We start from the raw sequence: 19,863 nt of genomic DNA on the forward strand, positions 1-19,863 counted from the left end.
ATAAGCTGCTTAGAAATACCTCACTTCTAATGCGGAGTCTTAAAATTCCCAGGAAGGCAAAACACTGAAAAACATGGCTTATAAGCAAGAGCAGGAACAAGGGTTTTAATTACAGCACTTTTAATGATACAATGGGTTTGTTCCTTAACATGGGAAGAACTGCAAGTCAATGAGGACTGTGTGAGAATACACCGGCTCTCCAGCCTTTTTACAAGTCCACCCTGTAACGAAAGACATCTCTGGTTCACAGGCAAACCTTGAAATGTACTAAATCCAGTAACATGGATTGACTTTACATGATTGCATGAATTAAAAACTAAAAACTTCAAGCTCATGAGGTTCTACAAGATTCTGAATAATGACACGGGTTGTTGTACACTCGTGATATTTCTAGCCTGTCAGAAAATCAAGTTATTGCTAAGATGTCCTCTTGAGTTTCCCATACTTGCAATTAATAGTGGCTTTAATAACAGGATACTTCTGGGTAGTCCTGCTTTAATAGTGGCTCTTCAAACCCTGAGGTGAGCGTCTTCGAACGCAGCACTCCACTCAATTCCAGTCATTGTTACACCATGCACAGAAAAGGTAAAAAGACTGTGGGGATGGCGTTGAGTTCAACACACAGCATACATACAGTGAACAGTGTAACAAGGAGTAAATTAGTGACCTACAGTGAACCACAGGCTTTGATATTCCACCACACAGTAGCAGCAGGTTTCTATACTGTAAAACAACCATAATACGTGTACACACAAAGCAAGCAAGAACAAGGAGTACATTTAATGAAATTTTCATCTTGGGATCATCAGTGGGAGACTCCTGCCACTTCAGTCAATTATGGTGGTAAACAGGGATGCAAGACACAAATAGTGACATGACCTATTTCACATTCCTTCTCTTTTTTTCCAGAAATATAAGCTGATAATTACTTGAGGGCCTTTAAAATTAATAGATAAAATTCAAACTCCACTGCCCTGATGCTTAATTTGACAGGTAGAGAGCAATGGTACATGTTTTGTACAATAAAACATGTATATACACTCACACACAAATATATATATTTACATACATATATACACAGTAACAGCATAAACATAGACTTTTAGGTAAGTGCTAGGGTTCTGAGAGTGGCTTTGTCACAGCCGTGCTATAGGGTTAAGATAATACTGGTAGAGGAAGAATACACACATTCTTTGTACAGCATGGATGAGGCATCCATGGCTAGATGAGCCTTCTCTGGTTTCTTGGTTGTTTTTTTTTTTCTTTAGGACACTTGTCTCATGACAAGGGGTGTTACGGTTGCTATTTACAGGACCTCCCAATTTAGGGAGAGGCGTAGTGCAAGTCTTTCTGGCTGTCAATCACTTAGGATGTGCACAAAAGACATGGGGAATACCCCTTTTCTATCCGGTTCTCCTTCAATGTGCCCGATCTGGAAGTAAACAAGGTAAAGAGAGCATGTAAGAAAAACAGCACAGCAAGGTTCGAGGGTTTAGCATTCCTGGAGACAAAAAGGTGAAAGTCAGTAGGAAAAGATAGGGTTATTAGTACGTTTTTGCAAATCTTGGCTATGTGTCACATCAGTGTAACTGTTCAATGAAGAATCCACTATTTATCTTCTCTAATGATGGACATACAGTATGATGACTGAAGAAACCTGAAGTTTTTATTTTTATCCAGTACAAGTTTTTGAGTTAGGATGTGGTGTTTAATATTACTGACAAATACATTTAAGCTATTTACTGAATCTCTACACACCTGATATTTTTCAATGAGTGTGTTATAAGACAGGAGTGAAAAGTGCCATGACCGATTATAACATCCCAACTATGACATATCAATATCTATAAATTTTGATATTAGTATCTTTGGTTCAACAATTTTGATGTTATATATATTTGTGGTTTGCAGAAATGAGCAGCAACATTTTACTTTGGCAACTGGACTGAAGTGAAGGCTGAAGTATTGAGGCTGGACTCACCCACCACTCCTGGTCCTCTTCGCCTGTAACTATGATCACCTCTCCTTCAACAAATGTCAGCTCATCGTCGTTGTCCGCCTGACAGTCGTAGATCGTCTTCACCCGGCGAGCTTTGCTCTTCCCCTGGACAGACAGAAGTATGAAAAACAAAATATTATTAATAATACAAGTCATGCATCAACTAAAAAGAGATCACCAATAAACATCCAAAAACAGAGATGTAGAAGAAACAATCGAAAAGAAAGATGTACATTATGGAGTTACACTTACAGGTTAAAGTGAACCAGTACTGATCATGCTTACAACATTATTTTGTGCTTGGTGTATTACTTATAAGCAAGAAAGGCACAAATTCAATAAAAAAAATTGCCATAAATGCTCAACACTGGATCGTTTTATTACATGAATTACACGCGTGGGGGCAGAACCTATGGGGAGCAGCCATTAGCAGCTGCAAGTGATGAACCGTCATGGTTTCCAGGTGATGGAGTATGAGTAAACAAGTGGAAGTCAGTGAGCCAGATTGAGTGGAAAGCATGTGTTTGTGCTTGTTACCTCCGCCAAGGAGGTTATGTTTTTGCCAGGGTTTGTTTGTTTGTTTGTCTGTCCGTTAGTGTGCAACATAACTCAAAAAGTTATGGACAGATTTGGATGAAATTTTCAGGGTTTGTTGGAAATGGGATAAGGAAGAAATGATTAAATTTTGGTGGTGATCGGGGGTGGGGGGCCCCACGGGGGGGGGCCACTGATCAGCCTTGGCGGAGGTCTGCGCTCTCCGAGTGCTTCTAGTTGTTTGTGCAGCCGTAAGCTTTGCACTCTGCCATTGTCCTAGTGACGCGACCCAGCATTGGCCGATAATGTGTCATCGTAGACACACGGGGTCAGTGACCAGTCCAACACAGCTCAGGTAATCGGACAATGCAACAAGGTTTCATCACTACTGGTGCAGGAACAGTCCGTGAAGGAGGAAACATGTTGCTGACCATGTCTGACTGACGGAGCAGTGATTTAGTACTCATGTGTACTTGACAACAGGCTATAATATAAGTCAATGTTTCCCAACCTTTTTGAGCCATGGTACATATTTTATATTAGAAAAATCACAAGGCACACCACCAAACAAAACTGTCATAAAAAGTATATGTATTGAAATATAATGCAAATGTAGTCTCTCTTTACTTCCTCAGTGTGAAACCTGGGCCTGTTTAGTTGAACACAAAGGTGATATTCTTGCAGGAATTGAAGAAAGACATACATGAATCTTCCTAAACAGCTGAGTCTCTCTCTTTTATTCGGGTGGCACATCGGGGGTGCAAGGGCAACATTGCCACGGGGCGTTTTGAACAAGAAAGCTGAGAAGGGTGCATCAGCGACCCCTCAGACGGACCACTGGATTTAGGTATGTTGTATAATAGTATGGGAGGCATATCTCCTCGATACCCGGGGTTTGCGCCTTCACAGGTAACCTGATCCGTGCATCACTAGTGAGGGGGGCTTTATCAACAGAACGCACCACATTGGGGCTGGTTTACTTTCACTTTTTTTTTTTTGACATGGGAAAAAGGAGACTGTTGTTGTAGAGTGGATCATTGGTGCGTGCTGTCCTATGTATCTATATCACGTTGCTCGCTTACAGTAGCAATCAGGCAAAATTGGATAATTTTCTTTGGCATGCCTGATGACTTCTTATGGCACACCGATTAGGAAACACTGACATAAGTTGACTGATGGAACCACTAGTATTATACCTGATCTTTTGAAATAGCTAGTAATGAAAATTCCCTACAGGTACCCTTTAAATGTCTTTGACAGCTGTAGAAAATGGTCCTAAAGAAAAAAAGAAAGTGCTGATTTTTTTCCAGTGCTGGATTAGCTGTATTAAGACTATGTTACCGTATTAATCTTCCTTGGAAGTGGCACAGGTGTCTCTGCCATCCCTGCGGGGGTCCCGTTGGTGTCCTCAGCCGGCTGCTGGGTGGGGGTTACTATAGTTGGTTGCTGATTGGGTGATGGTGAATCTTGAGGCTGCGGCTGAGGTTGCGACTGAGGCGGAGGCGGAGGTTGCGTTTGAGGCTTTGGCGCCGTCTCTCCAGGAGGCGGCCTGGGAGTGGACTCGGCGGTCCCCGGTTTGGGAGGGATGTCTGCGAGCTGGGGTTTGGGTGGGAGGTCTTTGAGCTGTGGTTTGGGCGGGAGGTCCCCCAGCTGAGGTTTTGGAGGGAGGTCGGAGAGCTGTGGCTTCGGAGGAAGTTCTCCGGGTTTGGGGGGGAGTTCAGACGGCTGCGGCTTGGGCGGCAGATCTCCCGGCTGAGGTCTGTCAGGTGGAGGAGCCTTCTGCGGGGTGTCGGTACCTGGTGGAGACTTCTGGAAGACCTCTGGAGGAAGGCTGGGCTTATCCATAGAAGGGTGGTGTATGGTGTCGATTTTCCGCAATGCCACTGAGGGAAGGAGGAGTTATTTGTTAAAAATGTCTTTTACACAGCAGTTGTTTGTTGTTTCTGTTGCTACATGTCTCTCAAAAGAAACGTTAATGAAAGACATAGTTCGTTGGCATTGTGCAATAGTGTGGAATCATGGGAATTGTCTTTAGAGGTATAAATCATGTTTATACAAGATATAACCTATTAACATTTTATGCACATCATGTTTAATGATGTATATTCATGTTATATAATTTTAATGTACTCCAAGTGCAACAACATAAAAATTAAGTTGTGCTAAAACTTCAACTCTAATGCATAGGTATCAAACATATGGCCCATGAGCCAAAACCATGAAATACAAAAATTACACTGAAGACATTAACAATCAAGGATGTTAAAATCATTTTAGTTCAGGTTCCACATACAGACCAATATTTTGTGATTTTTTTGTGATTTAGTGATTTATTCCGAACATGCAATGAAATTTAACATATATGCACTAGTAAAACATACATAATAATACAAATATCAAGAATCATAACAATCTTAGACAGAAGAAAAGCACAATAGTTCCATTTACATGCCCGAAAAGGATATGAATGAATATGATCTTAAGTGGATCAGATGAGCAAAATACTAGCATAATAACCTATAAATGATGACAACTACAAGTTTTTCTGTTTTAGTGTGTGTTTTCACAAATATGAACCTGAAATGTCTTAAGAGAAGTAACTCATTGGCGTATAAGTGTGTGCATGAATGGGTGAATATGAGGCTTTGTAAAGCGCTTTGGACACTATAAAGGTGTGCGAAAGCACTATGTAAGTACAGTCTATTAACCACTAAACTGCAATTTTAACAACATTCTGCCTGTTACTAAATGTTTTGTGTATTTGTAGATCCACTGTGATCTGTAAGTTGTAATATACATGTGTAAATAATAAACTGAGGCATAATATTGTTAAAATTGCAATTATTTTTATTAAGACATTTCAGGATGTTCATGCTATTCATATTTTTAAGAAAACTTTGTAGATGTAAACATTTTCATAATGTAATGTTACTTTTTTCACTGTTATTATTTTACTGGTCTGATCCGTTTGAGATCATATAGGACTATATGTGGCCCCTGAACTAAAATGAGTTTGAAACCCCTGCTCTAAATCTAAATAAGCCCTTAACACTATGCGACTTGTTTTCTTGCATAAGTTAGTAGTTGCACATTATAGAATAGTAAAATCAATATTGAAATTTCAACAGATGATAAAATATATAACAAAGGCCCAGCTGTTTTTATATACTGTATGTTAATGCAGAAATATTACAAATTGTACCTTTAAAGTAAAATTTATGTAAATATTATACCTTTCTGAGGTAGTTTGGGAAGGACCCTTGGACCAAGTGTAGACTTTGTGTTGCTCGAAGTAGTGCTGAGGAAAAAATGATGTAGAATTAAAGGAACATCAACTAAAAAAATCAACTAGAAGACACTGTAGTGTGCAAAGCAACTTGAGCCAATACTAAGGGATTCAGATAGATGAGTTCATTGATTATTTCCGTCCGTGATACCTTTGCTGCTGAGGAATGCCTTCAAACTTGTTAGATACCGGAGACATCTTGCTGACCGGAGGAGGGGTGGAGTCACTTCCTAAAATATTAACAGTGACGACGACAGACAGATCATTCAACATCATAGCAGAGGAATGTAGTATGGAGATTAATTTGATATAAATGTAGGGATAAATTAACATGCTGTGATGGTTAAAGAAAAACAATGAGGGAGGCGTCATCTGGCTGAGCTTTCCATGAGCCTGTGTGATTTGGAAACTGGGGTTTGTTGTGAAATATGTAAGTGTCATCATTTAATTAGTGCTCGGGTGTTACGTGTAACACAAAATACCACAGAGGACAAATGATAACAAGCAAAATAACAGCAGGAAAAGCCCTATTATAGACATACGTAAGGGAGACAAGATTGCAAATAACTGGTGTTTGTTGGTGGTGGTGGTGGTTTGAAGACAACTTATATTTATAGTGCAGATCAGCTATAACTACTTTCACTAATATACTTACGGATGCCTCTTTGTGCAGTTTAAAGGTATGGTAATTGATACATTCGTCTAATTTACCAGTTCATTCAAAATCCCTCTGAGGGCAAGTTCACACCTAACATTCAGACTTTTCTGTTTGATCCAAATCAAAATAGAAAAACTGGAAGAGAGGTCCTCAGTCCATTTCAAACGAAATCATATGAAAACACTTTTCTGGATGCTTCAGACCAATTACAGCAGGGATGTCAAACTCATTTTCTTTCAGGGGCCACATTCAGCCCAATATGATCTCAAGTGGGCTGAACTAGTGAAAGAATAACATAATAACCTATAAATAATGACAACTCAAACAGAAAATAATTAAATTTCTTAAGAAAAATAAGTGCAATTTTAACAATATTATGCCTCAACCTGTCATTTATACATGTGCATTATGGATTGGATCTGCAAAGGCACAAAACATTTAGTAACAGTCAGAATATTGTTAAAATTGCACTTAATTTTCTTTAGATATTTCAGGTTGTTCATATTTGTTCAGGTTGTTCACATTTTATTGTTAAAGGATAGTTTGTAAATGTAAACTTTTTCTTTTTTTTTTGCACTAAAACAAAGGAGTTGTCATCATTTATAGGCCTAATGTAATATTATTTTTTTCCTTATCAAACCAAAATGAAAATTTGGAGTCATTACTTATAGGTTATTATGCTATTATTTTACTTGAGATCACCTTCGTTGGTCTGTGGAACCTGAACTAAAATGAGTTTGACACTGTTTCAAACTACTTGACACTACTGACTGTTAATATCCTCAGTGTAATTTTTGCACTTTGCAAATTCATACCACAGGCCGGATTGGCTGGTTTTGGCCCACGGAACACATGTTTGACATTCCTGAATTACAGGAAGTTATGGGAGGCTGTCTGTCATCAGCCATTAAACATATGAAGAAAAAGAGCTGGAGCAAAAGACACTTTTTATACAAATTTGTCAAACTAACCTTAAGTTTTATATGTAACCTGATTTTTCATTTTTCTAAGTTTCTCTATTCCCTACAAACTGACAACATACGACCCCAGATGCACGCCCAACTACAAACCAATCAATCTCAAGTACACAGACATGCAGCCTTTGTGGGAGGTTATTTCAGTAAGTATGCAATGCAAAATTCTTTAGAGAGTTTTTGCAATTGAATGTTCTAACAAAGGTCTGAATCATGGTTCTAGTGTTTATTATGTACAGGGGTGTACAGTCTCTATAGTCACTGTAGTCTTAGGAGTGTACAAACACAATCCGCCATTGTCATTTATAGATAGAGGTGCATCTGATGTCTGCATGTTATTAGTATACTTAATTTTTAATGTTTTCTGCTATTTTTTCCTGGTTTGATTGATTGGAACCAAGACCACTTGTTTAATTCAGACCAACGACCGGCTCTTTGGCCCAAACCATGGTCAGAGACAGGTTTTACACCTGGAAGTTTGGTTTGAATCTAACTGGAAAGTCTAAATGTCCAGACCAAACAAGGTAGATGTAAAAGTGCCTTAGTGTACTGGCCAAACCAAAATTGGAAACCTAACTGGACCAAATGTATATAGAGATATGAAGTTTGGATTTTCGGAAGTGAAAAGACTTGGGCTCTTAAAAGTCTGAGTGTGTGAGGGTCTCAAACCGTTAGCGTAGCTTTCAGTTCTGTAACCAACATTTACTCTGCCAGTCAATTACCTGTACTTTTGTAAACATTAAATGTACTGAGGACAGATGAATGATCCCCCTTAAACATACCTTTAACCTGCATGAAGAGGCGTAAACAAGGCATCCACTAGTCTAACTCTGGATTAAATCAAAGACCCCCAAAATCCCATGGAAACATATCATCTTCATATGCAAGAGTGCTGTAATAATACTCCTGAAGCTGGAGGCTGGAGCCACGCCCGTGTGCAGCCAGCCCTACTGTTTGGTGTGCTCACCCCCAGTTAAGCCCCCTTTACTGTGTGGACTGTGAGAGAGCGGGCTGGGTGGGTCAGACAGGGTGCGTTTGTGTCCAGGAGGAGGGGGCGGAGGCCTCTTCTTGGACAGGGTGGAGCTGCCTCCTGGTGTGAGTGTAGAGGTAGGGCCGGATGGGGGAGGAGCTAGAGGGAGCGATACATAAAACACATGAGGTGATGAGGTTCCCCAAAAACCATTCCCCAAAAACCCAGAGAAGGTAAAGGAGAGATCATGAGAGGAGAAGCAGAAAACTTCAGAAAAGGGAGTTTTTTGCTGTCAGGAACACGTTTTGCAGGACAAAATGAGGAGACACTTCACAATTCATCCAAGTTAAACAACAAACCGTCTGAACAGATATAAAACAGAAATATCAGGAAGGGAATGCAACGAAATGAAAAGGGGCAGTATGATTTAGATGTAGATGTGTTTTCTAGAGGGTGAGTTGTCTTAAAAATGTGCCAGACTATTTCTAAGAGGGACTCCAGGTCACAAATGTAGAAAAAAAACGTAGAGTGAAAGCAGCTAATAGAGAGCTCAGCCAGAGGAGAAGACAGCTGTGTTAGATTTTACAGCTCAGGGATGGTGGACATGACGCCAATGACGCCAGCGAGATAAAAAATTAATGTAGGCAAAAAAGTAATAAACTAGAGACTGTGCTCGCCTACACGGTCCATTGTTGACTTAAAAAAACACCACCACCCTGTAAATCTGAGCCGTAAAGGAAGAAAGAACTGAGATAATTGTATATGGGGCACACAGCCGAGTAAGGGGAGAACATAAAATCAGGATATTCACTGATGTATGGTCGAGTGCCAGCCAGTGTGGCGTAGTGCGAATGAGAGCCAAGGAATGCCAAGTGTGGAGCTGAAAGAATAAGAGAAACAAAAAAGAGAAAGAAAAGAGCGAGATGAGGAGTGTGGGAGAGAATCGACAGTATGTCAGTCTTTAAAAGAGCTGCTCCCACACACTGTAAAATAACAAGATGAAAATTTTATCAGTGGCAAAGCAAAGCAAAAGAGGAGAAAACGGTGCAAAAGCTGGCCCCAGGGGCCGACCTCTTCAAGGAGCACTGTGCTGCTAATCTGAAGCATCTGAGGAATTAGCACGTAATCCTGCAAATGTACAGTATGCCACTTAGGGCTTTAATCTTATTTTTTGCATTGAACAAATTTTCAAAAAATCACCTGTTTCCAATTATAACAAGATCTAAAGACACTTCTGTACATTACGTAACAGTCGTCCTTTTTGGGCACCTGGAGCTACATTCAGGCAGGTTGTTCAGGAAGTTGACAACAACACTTGCACAGAAGTGGCAGCTCCAAACCTGATATTCTGTAATTCATCAGCAAACCTAGGCATTTGAAAGGAAAGTTTTTGTGGACAAAAAAACAGAAATCTGCGTCCAAAAATCCACACTTTGAATATGTCTATTTGTGTTTGCATAAACATTTAACTACCATTTAAATAAGTGTCATAATTTACTTTTTGGACGCACTGCTTAAGAGTATAAATTCCACTTCACTTTATTAGATCCAGTCAGAGGGGTAAACCACTAATCTTAGCTCTACTTACATCTACAATATCTAACTGCAAGATAAACCTTTCAGCTGTTACAAAGTGTGAATTGGAGGAAACGTTTTATGTACCTCAGGCATCTTCATTGCTGCAAAAGGGGAAATGACTCTTGAATGATTTCTGGTTACAACGTCATGAGCATCTAGTTTATCTAGAGCCGGGTAATGATGTTGGATGCTTTTATGATACTAGCCAAATTCCATAGATACTACTGTGTACTGAAAAATGTCTAGTCATTTCATTTCTATATGATGATTGAACCATATCAGAGTTAGTGAATGCATTAGTGTTAGGTTTATTACAAAACTGTTGTTAAAACTGCATAACATTGTGATGTATTTATGCTGTTGTATCATCCATTGCTTACATATGTGTAATATTTCCACAGACTTTTATTGTGTACTAAATAGCAGGTTAGTGTGGAATTTCAGAAACAGCTTATGGACTTCAACTTCTGCAGTTGAGAGACAGTTCTCTTGGTGAATCAATGCTCATTCAGATATTAACTGTTCTGCAGTGGAAACAGGTGAAATTTCACACCTTTTGTCATGGGAAAAATAAGATCGGATCTCTGAATAATGGAGTCGATGGTGTGTGAAGATGTTTTGCAGCGTGAGCTACTGCAGTATTTTCAAACATTTATTAAAGCTGTGAGTTTCAACCTCCCCTCTGGGAGGACTGTTATTTTTAATTAAAATACCGCAGAGACAGCAAAGCCACAGTATATAGCGAGTACAGTGTTGAGCCTAATGATGATGCGTGGTGTGTCCAGCTTTCCCTTCACACTCCTAAAAAAACACACCCACTGCTACCCGCCTTACACAGGTTTACTGTGTAAGCAGTCTTAATGACACCTGCTCGCCACCCTCTGATCTGTGTGATGACAAATTGCATTCCACTGTGGGGTGTGTGTATGTGTGTGTAAAAACACGGATAGTGCACAGAAAAAGTCTCTAGAAAAAAGTCATTATGAAGCATTCCTGTACATCGTATCCTGTCCTGGATATAATCAAACATTTACAGACACAATAATTAAGTACAATGTCACACACTATCTTCCCTCTGCTTATCAGACACAGTAAAGCATACACAACCTTTACACCATTTCCTTTACAGGCTGATAGAACAATGGTTGTCATGGTTATTGGATAAGACTAATAAACTAGTGAATGTTGTCCGAAAATGGCTGTGGCTCAGAGACCCTTGGAGCAGGCAGGTCTGACCTTTGCCCTGGTTCCTGGGTGGCAGCGGTGGTCCATCAGCCACGGGGGAGGAGGTGAGGTCAGTGGAGGCGCTGTACATCTGGTTGGTGAAGGCGCTGTAGGACAGACGCTGCTGTTTGTCCCTCTGGCTGATGAAGCCCGGCAGCGACAGCTTGTCATGAGGAGACAGACTGGAGGAGTGGCAGAAGCTCTGAGGCCTCGGGGAGCGGTCCTTCTTGATGGGACTGGGCTGGAGAGGGGATGCACAACGAATGAGACGAAACAGCAGTCAGTCAAGGAAGACACGCTTGTTAGACAAATCATATACTGATGCTGAAAACCGGTCAAAATAATGCTGTGTGATACATGAAATGATGACAGCAAAACGTCCCTCATTTCTGATTGTACTTTATACTTTACCTTGTACCGAGTCACGCTTTATGGTAGTATTTCTCATCATGTGCTCACTCAGATGCAACAACTACCCTCTTTTATCACCTGTCCAAGAAACAGCTCAAATAATTCATAATATATACATAATTCTGCTGCTCCTCAGTTAAAAAGGTTTTTCTCTTTGAGTTTTGGAAAAACATCTCGAACTACTTGATTAACAGCACGTGGTGAGTGCAGGATTCTGAGGCACAAAACAGCATTCGCAAATTCAGCGTTCTCATGTGTGGCCATACGAATGTAGAACACATTACCAACAGAGCTACTATTACAAACTATCACACATTCTCCCACATGGTGAAAAAACAGCTACTCTCTGACCAAACCTGTAGCCATTATGTAAAGTGATGTAAACATGCTTAGAGTGTGTATGACAGACTGCAGTGGGACATAAGAGTGAATGGTTGGATGTGAATGAACTTTTTATATAGATGGAGTTGTAGAAATCAATTTTTTACTGCTTTTTGTATGTTTTAGTTTTTATTAATGTGTGTTTTTTTTTAATGATAACATCAGCCTGCCCAGGGACTACAGGTGGAAATTAGCACTAGTGCTACAACCTGGCACACTATATCTCTCCTGTTTAAGGTTAATGTAGATTGTGTATTGTCCCTGTCTAAATAAATAAATAAAATAAAATAAATAGAATGAAGAGTCTCATGTTAGGGCGTGTGTTTATATAATTTGCCACTATAGTTGAAAAGTGTTCCCTATTTAGCTTTTATCTTTAACCCTTTCATGCATGAATTATGAGAACCTTAGTCAATATTTTTTTCTTGAGTGTTTTTGTTCCTCTTTAGGCATGAAAAAAACAATGCAATTGATTTTTTTTTTTTTTTTTAAATGAATCTATTTTTCGTGGAGTTACAAAAATGTCCACTCAGCTGGACACTATGTGTTTAATTTTTGAAGCAAAGAAACATGTATTTAAAACTCATCGTCAGAAAGTGATAAACTGTGTGAAAACTGAAATAAAAACATTTTTAATGCCACTAATCTGATGTTTTCTCACATTTTATCCTACTCAAATACTAGTTATTGCTCATTTCATGGAGATAATATCCTCTGAGACCCAGGAAATTGACAGTTTTAGTTTTTTTATACTAAAAAATTGTCTTGATTGGAAACTGCATAATGCAAGTTTTTTCAGATACATTTTTAAAACAATTTTTATTGATTGATTGATTTTTTAATGGAATGTCCTTTGCAATGGACAGCATTATAGTTAAACTGTCAAACTTTTGTCCTTTATAGAGGACACATTGCATTGCTGGGTCTCAGGAGGATATGCAAAAAAAAAAAAAAAAAGTCTCAGAAAACAGTTAATTACAGTCTCATAACAATTACAAATCGATTTCCACTCAAACATGTTAGTGCAGATCAGGTTTATGTAGAACAGCTCAGTTCCAGTAATGGTCTGAATGTCAGTGTATGAGATGGTGCATGAGTGTCCACTGATCTGGAACTAAAAGAACAAAACCCATAAATATACAAGAGAACAGCTGGAGAAGAACTGTCCACTGGAGTGAGCACTGTGCATGAAAGGGTTAATGTGCTGCTGTTTTATCTTTTGTTACATGCTTGATTGAGAAAGAGATTCTAAACAAAAGGCGAAAATGGTCAAATATGAGTAAATTGTATTTGTTTTTGTATAAAATTCAGAATGTACTAAGATATAGGTCTTTCTGTATTCACATTAATTACTTATTCATTCAGATGTGAAGAAAATGTGTCACAATCTGTCACCTGAAAATCTCTGCAATGAAATCAGCTGACAATGTTGCAAATCCTAAAAAGGGGTTTGTTTTATAATTTGGTGAATTCTAAATAAGAATTAGTTTGTTGAATTTTCCGTTTTGGGGCATTCTCATTCCTTTACAGACACATTTGTTGCTTGTCATTCGTCCTACCTCCCTTCATCATGTATCTGTTGTCATTGGTGTTCCATGACCAGACCCAGAGCGTTGGAAAAGAACATATCTATTCAACACACACACTTTATTTGTGCCAATGATGGAGAAAGATCTGGCCAGACACACTACCATTCTGGATGAGGGGAGTTAAAGTCTTTGGCTTATTTGTAGTTTAATCATCTTGGGTGGCTCTAGTCCCAGGATACAGCAATGGTGTCTTTGTTAAATAGCGTCAGGGGGAGATATTTTGTGAAATATTTGGTGGAAAGGCAGGATGGTGACACCTGGGTAAATGCACAAGGAAGTGATGCATAGAAGAACAGAAGAACGTGTGTCGACTATATGACATGTAGATGAGGTTTGATAGTTTTTTTAGTGTATCAGACGATGGAAAGGAAGGAGAATACCAGTGGAGACAGTCGGTCAATGGTAGGTCTATTCCAACAGACTAGATCCTGTGAGTCATGTCTCTGCTCTTTCTACCCATTTGCTTTTCTTTAATTCACTAGGGTTCCTCTCTCTGCTCCGTGTCACTAAATCCAAAGAAATATCTCACACGCGACAGAAGATGTGCTCATTTGTGTTCAATTTCTGCAATTAGATCACCTAAATCCTCCTAAATCCAGACCTTTACATTGATAGGTTCTTTCTAATCCTATAATGGGAAAGGCTGATGTGATTCAATTAACCTAGTTTTGCCATCATTCTTATCTGTAACATGGGGTAGGGGTTTGGAAGAAAGAAAAAAGGCTGCATTTGTAAGTAAGAATCTGTTCTTAATTGCTTGCCTGGGTAAATAAAGGTTAAATTAAAAAAAACAAAAAACAAAACATATGAAAACATACAAATCTAAATCTCTGTTTTAAATCGGAGCCACTGTATTTGATTTAGTTGAGTACGAATGTATGTTTGATTTGCATTTAGAGATTAATGCAGGCACTTCAGATTTGATTTCCTTCAGTTTTAGCATCTTTGTATCGTTTCACTGCATTTTAACTACTTAACTGTACTTCATATTCTCCTGAGACCCAGGAAAATAAAAGTTTTGGCTCCTTTTGTATTCAATAATGGTCTTGTTTGGAAACAGCATAATGCAACAGTTTTTTCTGATACACTGTTGTTTTTTTTTCTATGGAATGTCCTTTACAGTGGACATCTTTTTTTTTTTTTTTTTTTTTTAAGAAAAGCTGCGAAACACATCCCCTACAGAGAACAAAAATCCATTGCTTGGTCTCAAGAGGATATTTCCATATTTACAGTGTACAATTCCTGCATATTTCATATTTCTGGATATTTTTATATACTTGAGTGAAAACTGGCTTTGTCTGTTTATGGTAAAGCTGTAACAATGACTTTAAATCCAATTAAATTTATCCTAGTTTTAACCTTCCTCCATCTGACACTGATCATTTAATCTCTGCTCCATGTTTTTTTTGTCTTTGTTGTTTTTGCCTCACTTCATTAAAGCTGTAAAACCCTGTATGTGTATGTGGTTTAGTCTGTGCAAAATGTGAATACACAAAGAGGCTGATGTCTTGTTCCTTCATACTGTGCACATAATAACATCAAAGTCCAGCTTCCTGATGCTTGAAATTGCTCAAATCCCTCATCTCCACTGAAGACTTCATTTTAGCTTCGCTGGAAACATCTTTACAAGTGACTAACAAGTGTTAACCACAGAAATGAAGAAAACATACAAGAAAAAAAACATCAACAGGCGCATAAAAGATGTGCCTACATCTGCAGAGGCTATTGTTGACAGTGATACAGAATCACTGCTCACAGGATCTGAGCCCCAGTATGACTCTTAAGTAGTTTCCATTATGACTTTCAGCAGCAGGGTATGGGCGTAATGAAATCCGATGCTCTTTTCAAACCTTGTCATCCAAATCGTCATCGCTCTCATCCATCTCCTCCAGTCTGAGGCTCCACTCGTACTCCACATGAATGTGGGGGTTGAATTTCCCCTCTGCAGCCTGTACAAGCTGACACACACACACACACACACACACACACATTCCTGAGTTATACACAAAACAATTGTTACAGCGTTTACATTACAATGAGGATTGTTCTTTGTCTGCATGTTCATTTCACTGTTAATAATAAACCGTCTTAAACAATTATTGGCTGCTGTTGCCTGAGGCTGGAGACAGACCTTTGACTGCCATCTAGTGTTCTAAACAATCTCAATAATAATGTCTAACACACTCTATTCTGCTCTTGTGTGTTTTTAATTTACCTGAACAGCAGTATGATTTTATTCAACTGAAACATCCTTATGGCCATTAAAATGCACCGTGATGTCCAAAAAAGCTCCTGCAGTTTCTGTCAGATAGAGAGAGAGATACTTACTGCCTCCTCACACTGAGTGTTCCTCAGTCGCCTGGCAACATCCAGCGCCGTTTCTCCATTCTGATTGGCTGAGGGAGCGAGCATATCAACAGTTAGGAGTCACATATGTACCTACAGATGACATTAGCGGGAGGGTGAACTGGGCCATGTGACTCACTGATGTCTGTGGCCGGTTTGCCCCTCAGGAGTAACTTGAGGCACTCAGGCTTCTCATACATGCAGCAGTAATGCAGGGCGGTGTTCCCCCACTCCGTCTGCTTATCCAGGTTACCGCTGTGGAAAAAAACAAAACACAGACATTCCAACACATATTCTGGGTTCACAGGACATTAGCCTGAGAGGGTTTTCTACAGTCTTGTGATGTGACATAAACCTAGCTCTAGTGCTTTAAATTACAGTAAAGGTTTTTTTCTTTTGGCTTCAAAGTCTGAGGTAATAAACTGAAATAACACCAAAACTGTATTCAATTATGATGCAAAACTAACAGCAGGTAAATAATCTAATTTTACATCTTCTACAGCTACTGGAGAGAGTCACATATTTTCAAATAATGAGGGCAAAGCATGACACAGTATGAGCAGATATTAATTAATGAGAGGGTTCCACTCCTTCTGTAGCGGCTGTGTGCAGTTGAGGCAGTGGTGGGTAAACAATTGAAAAGAGAGGAATAAATTAAGGCAGAGAACAAGTGCTTGACCCATTTCTGTTTGCCTTGTGGGAATCTAAGCTGAGCTGTGCGGCGCTAAGCTTTCTTCTGCACTTCCACCGCTTTATTAAATACCGAGGCATATAGAACGGAGCAGCTCGCAGCAGACAGTAAGATCAAATGCTGGGTGTTTGCATGAAACAGTTGTTTACTGCATTTTTTTGTAAACTACTGATGTGTGTAAGGAAAATTTGACAGATACTTAGACGAAAAGCTGAAACCGATTCACAGTGCTGTAAAACAAAAAATACAAACAGTATTCTAGCTTACCGTGGCAAATGCTACTGTAGGAAATGTACCTGTTCTGCACAAGGAAGTCCACCAGGTGCAGTGAGGTCTGGTCAGCAGTCCGTACAGAGTAGTGCAGTGCTGTCTCTCCGGCTTCCTGCAGGGGGCCATCAAACACAGCAAAGACACGGTGAGACAATCTGGGCAGCATCCATTCTGTATTCTCTCGTTCTCTGTCGCCCTTTCAGCTTTTAAACAAGCTGCAGTAAACAAAATGGCTCCTAAAAATATTATTTTTGCAGCAATGATGCTCAGATGTGTCCATTTTTGAGGGATTAATATATGTAGTAAAGCTGGATCACAATGTAATTTCTGTAAATGAAAGGCAGGACGGAGATAAAAGATGAAATATATGACAGCTAAGGTTATTGATATTGCTGGATTCTTGGCATCTATAGCAATGTGGCTATATATAGTGATGCATTCCAGTCGTGCAGTCTGTGTTTCAGGGCTGGACAATGTGTGGGATGTCACTGTGCTGTCTGCAGAGAGCAGCCTTTCAGATGTACTGACAGCAGCAGATCAGATATCGGTGAGTCAGACTTGATAGCGCAGACAGCAGCAGCAGCAGCACCTCCCTCTGTCATTAAATGACATCGTTCTTTTAGTTTTACTGCTGCGTTTCACCCTTAATTTTTCATTAGAAGAGACTCACATCTATGTTATAAAACCTTGACCTATTTATGTCAGATTACGTCTGGTCAAGCATGTTGTTTACAGTATGGTATCGTCATCATCTACTGCTTGTTATTTCACTTTCATTTATGCGTAAACCAGTCAAGGACACAGATGAAAAGCAGGCTGCACCACAAAATTAAAAACAGAGACATGAATTGTCCCGTCATCTGTGTAAATATGGACTCGAATGACATGATCATGCCCTACAGTGTGGTGGAGGTTGCTGGATATCACCACCTGCTGGTGAAGTTATCCCTATGACTCAAAAATTTCCAACTGTTACACCCATTTTGAACAACCAAATAATTCACCAACTGGCAGAAATGTGTCAGCGTTTGGCTGTCCTGCTGGGACACAGCCTTAGATGAGGACAAACCACTGCAGTAACACATGTAGAGCACTGCGCAGGAGTGTTTTTAGGCTCTCCAGCCTATTATCAGGCAAAAGGATGTGATAAAAATATACTGTAACAATGCATGTGGAGGTTATGGGAGAGGCTTTACAAGCAGCTGAAGGAATGCTGACATTAACTCTTTTGTCTTTGGGTTCATATCAGACACTGACATGAACAACAAAGTAGTCTGGTCTTAGAGGTCAGACTCACCGGCCCTGCTTCTGGAAGGGGCTCCATAAGCTCCACCCCCTCGGCGTAGACCTGGATGAGCGCCAGCAGGTCCCTGGACTGGACCGCCTCAAAGAGCTCAATCATTTTAGCTGCCGCAGACGTGCATGTCTTCCTCGCATACTTGTGGTCCACATACTTAGCATTGATGAACTCCTTCCTTACTGTCCTGTGGGTGCAACGTGTATTTTAAGAGACAAAGAATTCAGTGGTTTGTTTGGAAATAAAGAAAAGCTTATTGTTTGTGAAAATTTCTGCCAAGTGAGTACTTACATGTCACTAGAGGGAGTGGGCTTTGGTGAAGGGGATGGGAGGTTTCCCTCCATGATCTCATTGAAACTACTATTCCCAACATTCTTGGCCAGCTGGAGAAGAAAAAGCAGTAAAACGTCTGCATGAGATCATGAGAATGTTGACAAGTATAACAGCATTCGCATGTCCTCACAGATAGATGAGCAACCTAGTTCTGGGAGTATGTATCCTGTCTGTTTTAGGCATTAAATTACACTCTCTGTTCTTCTTCCAAAACTACGTATGCTTCTCATTACTTCCACTATTTCAATACAGATAAAACAATGAGAAGAGATGACAAACTTCACTGTGTAAACTGTATTTTTGTACAAACAGACACACCAAGAGTTCTGAGGTTCCTAGCTTGTCGAGTTCCATGGACTGGATACGGGAGATGTGAACCCCCATCTCTCGGTGGATGCCAGAGCACTCGATGCAGGTCAGAATCCCCAGGTTGGTAGAGAGCCACTTTGGGTCTAGAACAGCACATAATGACCCACATTTTAATGACACATACACAATACTGAGCAATAAACTGATCTATACTGAGCCTCAAATGATACACTTTCATCTGGGTATTAAATGGGTGATATAGGCAGCTGGTAGCTCGATATGAAACAGTCTCTTTAAAAGGGTGTCATTTCATCTGGCCCAGAATGTTCAACACACTTTCCTTCTTCTTTTGTCAAATATAATATGATAGGAGGAACATATATTGTTTTGGGTATATCAATAAAAAGTGACAGTGGTGGCGTTCATTGAAAATCCTGCATGTCTCATGTCTGCATTCTTTTAAAGCTGTTGTCAGTAAAAACACTGTTATCATTTCTCCCCACATTTGATTCATTTCTGTGTGAATGGTGAACATGGGAGGAAAACAGCAAGTCTTGACAAAGGTTATTAAATTGATAGAGACAGGTACCAAAACTACTGACACCAATGTTTACAGATATCTGAAAAGATTTCAGTCCCTGTCATGTTTGGAAACTGAATAAAACAGTGCACTAAACGACATAACAGGACACTGCAGCAGCCCCATTATTTAATCCAATGTAGTTACAACATTATTTTGTGTAATGAAACAAAGCATAGAAACTCATTTATTGAATGTATTTATGTCGCAAACAGCCACGAAATCAATAGTACATATATCACAGGCTCCTAGAGAATGTTGTATGCAATGTGACCCCAGTCATATGCAGGAGGGGCATCAGTTCACTGTGTAATCTATAGTAATGGGAAGCAAATGGCTGTGATGCAGCAGAGTCATGTGGTGTCTTCACACATTTCTCTCTAAGCAAACTAACTGACAGCCATCATAGCCTGTTGATCTGATGCAATCTGGG

General features: G+C 39.6%; 1 protein-coding gene across 6 annotated transcripts in view; it reads right to left on the minus strand.

The window, feature by feature from the left end:
• Positions 1-98: 98 nt before the first annotated feature.
• Positions 99-19,863, minus strand: part of asap1b (ArfGAP with SH3 domain, ankyrin repeat and PH domain 1b) — an 84,360-nt gene continuing 64,595 nt past the window's right edge. For 2 of the 6 annotated variants that reach the window (XM_030123803.1, XM_030123802.1), the window contains 15 exons: positions 18,860-18,993; positions 18,500-18,591; positions 18,209-18,395; positions 16,938-17,023; positions 16,090-16,205; positions 15,933-16,000; positions 15,455-15,562; positions 11,236-11,464; positions 9,233-9,301; positions 8,419-8,580; positions 5,971-6,049; positions 5,767-5,831; positions 3,875-4,416; positions 1,982-2,104; positions 99-1,432 (listed from right to left, as the gene is read on the minus strand). In XM_030123803.1, the coding sequence (XP_029979663.1) occupies positions 1,358-1,432; positions 1,982-2,104; positions 3,875-4,416; positions 5,767-5,831; positions 5,971-6,049; positions 8,419-8,580; positions 9,233-9,301; positions 11,236-11,464; positions 15,455-15,562; positions 15,933-16,000; positions 16,090-16,205; positions 16,938-17,023; positions 18,209-18,395; positions 18,500-18,591; positions 18,860-18,993 (2,135 nt within the window). In that variant the 3' untranslated portion in view covers positions 99-1,357. The remainder of the gene's footprint in view (positions 1,433-1,981; positions 2,105-3,874; positions 4,417-5,766; positions 5,832-5,970; positions 6,050-8,418; positions 8,581-9,232; positions 9,302-11,235; positions 11,465-15,454; positions 15,563-15,932; positions 16,001-16,089; positions 16,206-16,937; positions 17,024-18,208; positions 18,396-18,499; positions 18,592-18,859; positions 18,994-19,863) is intronic. The other 4 variants (XM_030123808.1, XM_030123807.1, XM_030123804.1 and 1 more) reach the window with 3 other exon arrangements.

This window comes from Sphaeramia orbicularis, chromosome 20 (genome assembly GCF_902148855.1).
Source record: "Sphaeramia orbicularis chromosome 20, fSphaOr1.1, whole genome shotgun sequence".
NCBI lineage: Eukaryota > Metazoa > Chordata > Actinopteri > Kurtiformes > Apogonidae > Sphaeramia > Sphaeramia orbicularis.